Source organism: Nicotiana tabacum, chromosome 2, assembly GCF_000715075.1.
Source record: "Nicotiana tabacum cultivar K326 chromosome 2, ASM71507v2, whole genome shotgun sequence".
Taxonomy (NCBI): domain Eukaryota; kingdom Viridiplantae; phylum Streptophyta; class Magnoliopsida; order Solanales; family Solanaceae; genus Nicotiana; species Nicotiana tabacum.
The window spans coordinates 96,296,634-96,305,873 of record NC_134081.1 but is presented as its reverse complement, the minus strand read 5'-3'; the positions used below and the strand labels follow the sequence as shown (position 1 = coordinate 96,305,873).

The following is a 9,240-nucleotide window of genomic DNA, read 5'->3' as shown; positions in this document are numbered from 1 at the left end:
ACTATGTTACAAAAGTTTTGGCATAGGAGTCTTAAAATTGAAAAAGCTCATTAAAAGTCCACTGTTTTGTTATTCACTATCCCGTTCCACAATCATGTCTCTTTCTTAAGATTTTTGAGTGTCTTATATATTGGCTTCATTTGCTTTGCTTAAAGATTGATTCATGATAACTACTATTTCCTTGAATAATATAAGAAATTGCAGAGAACATTGATTGGTATGAGTAAATAGATTTAGAATGAGCTTTGATCCACGTGTTTCAAAATCGAAGAAGGTAAAATGGACCATTAAGACAAAAGGGACCACCAGTTTGTTTAGATAAAATAAGTAATTGGGTCATAGGTTGATAAGGAAGATGAATTAGATTTTTAGAACAATTAATGTGCTGTGAGGGTTCGGCTAACATTAACAACGTTATGGGCTTTGAGATTTGCATCAGAGGTGGCCCAAAGTTAATAAATCAAAATCAGGCTCATTTCTTCTATAATAGAGTAATTATTACACTTAGTCCAAAGGGCTAAATTACTTTTTTTCCACAAAGATATTCTTCCATAATCTATGGCCTTCACAATAATTTCAAAGTTTAAGAAGAATAATGAACACCGTTAGAGTGTTTTAGGCGCACTTTTAATTGGTTTATTGCGATTATGTATGCGTTCGCATGGCATAATTGTGATTTTCAAAATTAAAACCAAAGTATGTGTTCGCGCAACTTCGGCCAAATCAATCTTAATATAATAAAAATATTATTAATTGTGTACACGTACACATGACATAATTTTGGCACAATAAACAAAACGGATTCACACATGCGATTCGTTTAAAGATAATTTCATATTTTAAAAGTGGATAGATAAAACATGGAAACCAATAAATCACAGTTTATCCAAAATTAACTCAAGCCAAATTGTAGTCAATAAAGCGACCGTGCTAGAACTACGGGACTCGGAGAATGCCTTACACCTTCTCCCCGGTCAACAGAATTTCTTACCCGGACTTTATTTTTGCAAACCAATAATAATAGAGTCAAACCTTCCTTTGATTAGGGATTTAGATAAAAGGTGACTTGGAACACCCAAAAACTCAATTCCAAGTGGCGACTCTGTAAATAAAATAATCCCTATTCAAGTTTATCACTTTAATTGGAAAAACTTTTTAACCCCCCACAATTCATAATCCATATATTTATCTTTTTTTTTTTGAGGGGGGGGGGGTGGGGGGGTAGAAAAGGGGTGTGACACCCGGTAACGAAATCGGCCGGTTCCCTTTACCTCTATCCCTAACCGGCCCGGCCCGGCCCGTTGACACCTATAGGACCGATGTACCTTAGCCCAAACAGTGTTATCTGACATCGTTTCGTCAGAAAATTATATTAAATGTACATGTAAATAATATACAAAATAAAACGGACATAGACAATTTTATGAGAAATTGGCACACCAGTACTTTATAGTCTACCGGTCTCCTGCAATATATGTATCATGAAGTGCTAGGTTAGAATTTTTGAATTATTTAGCCGCATTTCTTCTACATAAATAGGTAGGAATCGAGCTTTGGACGTCCCCTATTATTTTAACCAGTAAGCCAAAGGAGCCTTAAAGGTTAATTGAAGTTAGAGATGTAAATGGTTCGGTTCGGCCGGTTATTTTATAAAATTGGTATCATATCATTTTTTCGGTTATTCTATTATGTATAACAAAAATTAGACTTTTCGAAATCGTCTCAATCATGTCGGTTTCTTTTCGGTATCGGTACGGTTTGGTTAATTTTTGGTATTTTTTTAAATATCATGTAAAATTCACCAGTAGAAATAGAATGCAATAAAATACGATCTTTTATAGGACTTAGCAAAACTCTCTAGACATTTTTACTGTTTAAAGGGTGATGAATTAAAAAAAATGAAAGATTTCTATAGTATAGATCCATCAACTATTCTACAATAACGTAAAAGAAACCAAGCAAAGGCAAAAAAAATATAAATCACACGAGTGAAAAGATATTAACCAAGTTGGGACTCAAGAATAAAAAATATAGAAGATTAAATATTCAAAAAGATAAATCTAAATTATATGAAAGGAAACATATTCAATACATTGTAGTTTGCTACTCATTATCGATAGAATACTTTGTGACTTGCTAATAAAGATATTTGAAATAACTTAGTTTACGTAGATGTAGCATAATAGGTTTTAGGAATTAGTATTTTGAGTTTAATTACTTGTTATTATTTTTAAACTTACTAGATAAATATATTTTTCACATGTCAAATTTATTCGGTACGGTTCAATATTTTTTCGGTTTATTTTTATAAAATAAAACCTAAAAATCAGTTCGGCGCAGTACGGTTCGGTCGGTTTAGTCGGTTTTCGAATATCCATTGACATGAAAAAGTTTTTTTTTTTTTTTTTTTTTTGGCAATGTAGACGAATTATTTAGTACTTCATTTTTCGAGGGATATTATGAATACATTTTTAAATACGAAAATTCATTCATGAGGGCGTACACTAATGTACTTAAATTATATTTATAATACGGCATCTTTAGGAAATTTTGTTCTTTTGCTCATTTTCTAAATATCGACACAATAACACCGCTTAACTAAAATCCTACATACGCCATGTCGGCAGGTTCCAACCCTCAACCTCCCTAAGAGAGATGAGACACTCACATGCAAGTTAATGGACCCCTTTGTTACTAGTGGTGTCATTTTTGGTTTTGCTTACTATCTATATAGATACATATTATTGTAACAGATTTGGATGAAGCACATAACTTGGGGCAAGGTAAATCTGCCCTTGCAGGCCACCACTAGACATAGAAAGCCATTCAGCTATTCTTGAGTCCTGAATGATCAAATTTAAGCCAGGCTTCATCAGTTCTATTAGTGTTCTATATGCATTGCAATCACTCAGAAATGTTGATAAAGCAGGACATTTTTGCCAAATTATATGAATTGAACCATCGATCAAGCCCTACGGTTGATTCTCCGGGCCTAGCAGCACTTGTTCAAGAAGCAGAAAATCTTATAAGCATGCAATGGACGCGGATGCTTTTATCTAGTATCAATTTTAGGATCCATGCAAATATGTCTGCAGCCTCAGGGCACTTCAAGAAAGCTATGCAGGAATGACTCTTAATGAACGAAAAAAACAAAACCAGGACATAGTTCAATACTACTGAATGGTGAAGTACTGAAGTTCATGAGCTTACATCTGGTTAAAAGTTACATTTTGATCAAATGTCGGCCCAGAGCAGAAAAGTAACTTTGCCTTTCACACTTTTATAAGTCTATGATATTATCAGAAATTTAATGGAGATAAACATACTAAATTTTACAATCATAATTGTCAGTTTATGAATCTAGCAAAAAATGTGGCATAACCAATATAAATCAAGCACATCAAGTTTGCAATTTTATGAAGTCTGTGTCAGTTAATTACTGCAATGTAGTGTGGGCCAAGTAGAGTATAATTAAGATGAGATGTTGGTATATATTTGTGAAGATACAATCAACATGAAAGGGGGGATCTGTTGAGAGTTAGGAATTGGGTGAATAAACTAAAATGCCAATTATTTATACTATTAATTAGCTTTACTTAACCATCTCCTAATCTCTAGTCATTCTTTTTGGTTCTGCAATAAATTTATCTTCCAAAACCCCTTACTTAAACACAGATTATTAATCCAAATCTTTGTGTTCTCTTCAGTTTCTGCAAGCCAAGAGTGGAGTAAAAGAAATGGCTGGTAGTGCAGACCTCACTTTCTCTACTGCTGCAACCAAAGAGACCATAAACCAGAATCAAGAACTAGACAAAATTGGTAACCACAAGCCTGATATTGATGGAAATGGCCTAATGGTTACTGCAAATTTGCCAAAGGTAACCGTGCCTGTACGCGAGAGAGATTCTATAAGACGACCACGTGGCAGGCCAGCCGGCTCCAAAAACAAGCCCAAACCACCAATCATTATCACAAGGGACAGTGCTAATGCATTACGAGCACACGCAATGGAGGTGAATTCAGGCTGTGATGTGAACGAAAGCTTAGTGAATTTTGCGCGAAGGAAGCAACGTGGCATATGCGTGCTGAGTGCAACAGGGTGTGTGACAAACGTGACATTGCGCCAACCGGCCACATCAGGGTCCATTGTCACACTCCACGGGCGGTTTGAAATCCTGTCGATGCTCGGGTCAGTCCTTCCACCACCAGCACCACCAGGGGTAACAGGGCTAACAATTTACTTAGCAGGGGCTCAGGGACAGGTTATAGGTGGGGGTGTGGTGGGTGCACTCATTGCCTCAGGGCCAGTGGTGATTATGGCTGCAACTTTTATGAACGCGACGTTTGATCGTTTGCCATTAGATGATGATGAAATGGTCGCTGCTGCTTCAGCACAAAACCAACATTACCAAAAGAATCATCAACGTCATCAGGTTGATGTTCCTGATATTTATAGCTTGCCACAGAGTGTAATTACTAATGGTGCTTTGCATCCTGAGGTCTATTCTTGGGCACCTGGACGGACTTTATCAAAGTCCTAGATTAGTTAAAGAGTCTGAGACTGGAAAAAATAATAACCAGAAGGAATCATAAAGTATAGGCATTTAATATTTTATATCTTATGTTATTCAGTTCTATCCTATTCTATTGTAAGCCCTGTAGTTAGAGAGAAGGTCACATATCAATTGTACTTCAATTGTGACACAATGTTAGAGATATTATTTTTTACTTGTTTCATTTCTTTACCTGCTTTTGCTGAATACATTTCCAGTTCCCTTTTTGAGGGACGTAGTGAGAAACTCCTTTTTTCACACAAAAAGAAAAATGAAGAAATTGAATATGTTGCAAATTTTAAATGTGTTGTTTTTCACCGAGTAAAATTAAATGTACCTTTGGATATTTCAGTTAATACCACATATCGAGATTAAAAAAACTCGCGTCCTATTATAAAACAATAAAAGAAGAAGAGTATTGTAGAGAAAAGTAGGGAGAGAGAATTCTTATTGATATGGGATCAATTACAATGGAATATGACCCCTCTATTTATAGGGAAAGAGTGACTTAGCCACCAAGTAAAATTCCTAAAATCTCTCTAAAATATAGACATTCACCTTAAATAAAACTCTATTTATAACACTCCCCCTTGAATGTCTATTCAACAGATAATGTGCCTCGTTAAAACCTTAACTAAAATAAAACCTAGTTGGAAAAAAAATCTAGAAAAGGAAAAAGAGTATACATATTTAGAATTACGCCTTTTGGTTGCCTCGTTAAAAACCTAGAGGGAAATATCCAGTGGGACAAAATCTTGTAAGGGAAAAAGAGTACAACGCGTATTAACTCCCCCTGATGAGAGCATCAATTCACATCTGATAGAATTCAAGGGTCCACCAAACTATATAGAGAACCAGGTTCTCTATTAGTTTCCACAGATTACACGAACTAGCAAAAAGTAAATAACACTGAGAGTTTTTACGTGAAAAATTTCCAGCTCAACGGGATTAAAAATCACGACCTACCTTTGTAGGATTTAAACTTCACTACTTAGCAACTTTCAGATTACAACCTATGCAACCTAGGAATTAACCTCTTAATCCCTCACTAACTTGTAACATACTATTACAAGCCACTTTATAATAACTCTATACAAAGACTTTACAACTCGACTAACTCTAACCAAGACACAAACACAATGGTTTATGATTTACAAAGGGTTTCCTACGGAATGCTTCTAAACAAGCTAAGTAAAAATTACAATTGAAGAACTATTACAAAGTTACAACTCATCTTAGGACATACAATAACTTGATATGGGGAACTGGTCCGTAATAGTGTTGTTCTTTGTTCTTGATGTATTTGAGAATCATTTTCTTAATGATCAATCACAGTGAGTGTGCTTGAGTAAATTCTCTAAGTGTTCAAGTGATTTATTTTACCTTCCTTAATTTTAATAATGCATTTGTGATATCACTAGTATGATGTAAGCAAGGTAGGTAAAAGATACTCTCCATAAAGTTGACTGCTGCACTGTTTCTGCACTATAGCGTGTGCAGGCAGCAACTTTACAGCTGGGGCAGTTGACTTGTGCAGTTTCCTCGGGAAACGGTAACTATATGTTCCTTCTGTTGTTCCTTTGACTCTGAAGAGTTGAACCATATCCCAAGCTGGAACCTTTTGGTCTTAAGGTCTTGAGAATGTATAACATGTTCTTTATCTGGTTCTTAACAGTAAGTTTGTTAGATCATCAAAACATAACACGGATATACATTTAGCCTCATAACAGGGATATACATATATCCTATCAATTTTCCCCTTTTTGATGATGACAAACTTATAATTCAAGTTTCCCCTAAGAACCAGCATTTCCTGAATTCCCCCCTGAATCAATTTTCCATCCTGTTCCCCCTGAATTATTTTTTCCCCTTTTGGCATCATAAAAAGATTAGTAACAGGCTTATAGCAGAAAGAAGTCTAGCTTGAGTTAACTCATGCCGTTTGTATGCACACAGCATGATTAAAAATAAAGCATAAAGACAAGGCATATATAGCAAAAAGGGAAAAGCTTCCATTAAATAATTTGGATTTGAAAACAGGGAGCAGAGTCAATATTACTGACAACCATCCACAATTCAGAACAACAAAAACAAATACCACAAACATTAAAAAAAAATTAATTATAGGAAACAAATACTTAAGACTTGACACTGAGGGGACGCTGTTTAGGGAGCACTGGAAAGAGAGAGCTTAGAGGCAGAGGCAAGGGTTTGGAGGACGAGATCCATTCGAGCATTTGCCGACATTTGCTCATTGAGCAGTTTCTCTTTCAGGTCCTCCACCTGCTTCTTGAGCTCAACATTTTCCTTGGTCAGACGGGCAACTTCTTCACTTTGAGAGATACTGGAACTAGGTGCCTCTAACTCAACAGACTCTCAAGAATAGCATTCCTTGCTTTCAACTGCCTTATATCAGCAATAGCACTGTTCTGAGCGTTGATCAGCTGAGAAATGGCAGAAGTGCTTCCAAATCCTCCATCCCTATCAATGTACTCACATTCTTCCAGAGTGGACTTGGAGAAAGCTTGATTCTTAGTGCCCACTTTAGCTTGTCCCAGAGTAACGTTGAAGTACTCAAAAACCTTGGTGAGAAGGAACCCATAAGGCATCCCATGATTACCATCTTTAAAATCTGCCACTTTCTGCATGTGCTATATCATGATCCCAAGCAGGTTGATGGTAGTGAAGTTGTCCAGTGCTTCGATGTGGAACAGGTCTGCAGGAGAAGTGATAGATCTTCTCTCAGCACGAGGGAGCAAGACTTTGTTCACCATCTCAAATAGCATTTGATACACTGGAAGGAGGGCCTTCTTCTGTACCCGTTCCCCTTGTTGAACTACTCTGTTCTTTAGGATGGGGATTCTGAAATTTTGAGAACAACATCCTAGATCCCTGATCACTAGACAGCCCTTCAGCAGGCACACCCAGAACAGATCCCAACAAAGCAAAGTCCATTACCATATCAACTCCATTCACCAGCACGCAGATGTGATCATCCTCAACTTTGAAGAGTTCGGCATAAAAACTTTGAACTTCGTCCTCATACACCTTTGGAGAATCACTTGTGAACAAATGTGTCCACTGTTGAAACTCACAAATTTCAACCAGCTGTCTCATACCAGCCTCCTCCAAAATGTCAGGGGCAAATGTGTGGCCCCATTGCAACTTTTGATTCCTTAACTTCTCTTTCCCACCACTCTTTGGTTCACCAACTTTGGCCTTCTTTGAGGAACCAGGTTCATCATCAGTATCAGCTTTTCTCTTAGCAGACTTGCGAACATTCTTTCCTTTTTATCAGACTTCACATACTTTTCACCCAATTCTTCCATCACCCTGACAGCAGACTCTTCTACCAACTTATTACCAGATTCTTTCACCACATTTTCACTAGAAACAACATCATCAGACTTGTTCAGACTTTCAGCAGACACAGAAGATCCCCTTTTAGGCTTGGGGAGACCATGCTTCTGTGAGCACTTTCTAGTCAAGGAACCAGGTTCCTCTTCTACTTCATCATCCACATTCACAACTAGCATTGTCTTCTCGCTCACAACTTTCTCATCTTTCACTAATTTTCTTCACCTTGACTTAGCTTGGCTGTTCTTAAGCGCAGACTCAAGAGCCTCCTTCCTTTGCAACCTTGTAGTAGGTCACTTAGGAGTAGACTCTTGAGCAACCATTGGTCTATGCCTAGTCAATCTAGCAATTGGCATATCATCAGAATCCTCTTCACTTTCCCCAACTACTTATTCAAAATTAGATCTCATCTCAGGCATGACCACGGATAAAGGCTCAACATCGAAATGAGGTGAGGGAGAAGGATCAATACTGACCTGGGGCTTTTGAGAGGACCCCTGAGTTGGATCCTCTGAGGAAGGATCAGGTCCCTTATTTGGGATCCCAGTAGTATTGTCCTGTGCCGACTGTTCAACATGCACAAGCTCTCTACACTCTACCACAGTCTTAGACTCTTCCCCCTGAGCCTCAGACCTATCCGCACTTCCTTCTATAACAACCCCTTCATTAGCTATATATAGCATGTTCTCCATTGCTTCTTTCTCTTGTAACTCCATTGAAATCGCAGAAGAAGAAGAAGAAGTTGTACCTGTAGGCTCAAGATTGTGAACTGAAGCATTCTCAAAACCAGTAGTTGGATCTACATTTGAGCCTTCATCCAAAGGAAGCCTAGAGATTTCCTGGTTCTCTTCTTCATCAACAGGACCTTTTTCACCCAATTTTTCTGGCGAGGCAGGAGGAGAGCTTCTACCCACAAATCTTTTAGGAGTTGTGATTTTGCGACTTCTATGAGAACCATAACTCAATTGGGTAGGAGAGGAAACAGAGTGTGGGGGTGGCTCTGACCTAGGGTTTTGTCTAGTGGTGGTGTTGAGGGAGAAGTCTAAAATCGGTGTTTGAATGGCTGAGGACTCAATAGGGGTGTCACTTGGAACACTTGAGGTTTTGTGATTTTCAGCGATGGAGAGAAGTGATGAGTTGAGGAGAAGAGATGGGTAGTTTGAAGGAGAGAAAGAAGAAGGAAAATTTTAACGTTTGATGTGAGGAGTTATGACAGTGATGGATGTATTTAAGATTGATAAGGGACCGGTTAAGAAAAGGTGGCAGTTTTGGGAGTCGGGTCGATTTCTAACGGGTGAGACGTTTGGGTTCACAAGACACAAAGAAAAGA

General features: G+C 37.6%; 1 protein-coding gene across 1 annotated transcript; it reads left to right on the top strand.

Moving 5' to 3' along the window:
* Positions 1-2,788: 2,788 nt before the first annotated feature.
* LOC107788133 (AT-hook motif nuclear-localized protein 16-like) lies at positions 2,789-4,734 on the top strand. Its single transcript, XM_016609793.2, has one exon. The coding sequence runs from the start codon at positions 3,738-3,740 to the stop codon at positions 4,539-4,541; it is 804 nt and encodes a 267-aa protein (XP_016465279.1). The 5' UTR covers positions 2,789-3,737; the 3' UTR covers positions 4,542-4,734.
* The last annotated feature ends 4,506 nt before the right edge of the window (positions 4,735-9,240 follow it).

Coding starts and splice junctions, on each gene's coding strand:
- LOC107788133 (XM_016609793.2), top strand. CDS start 3,738: ATGGCTGGTAGTGCAGACCTCACTTTCTCTACTGCTGCAACCAAAGAG.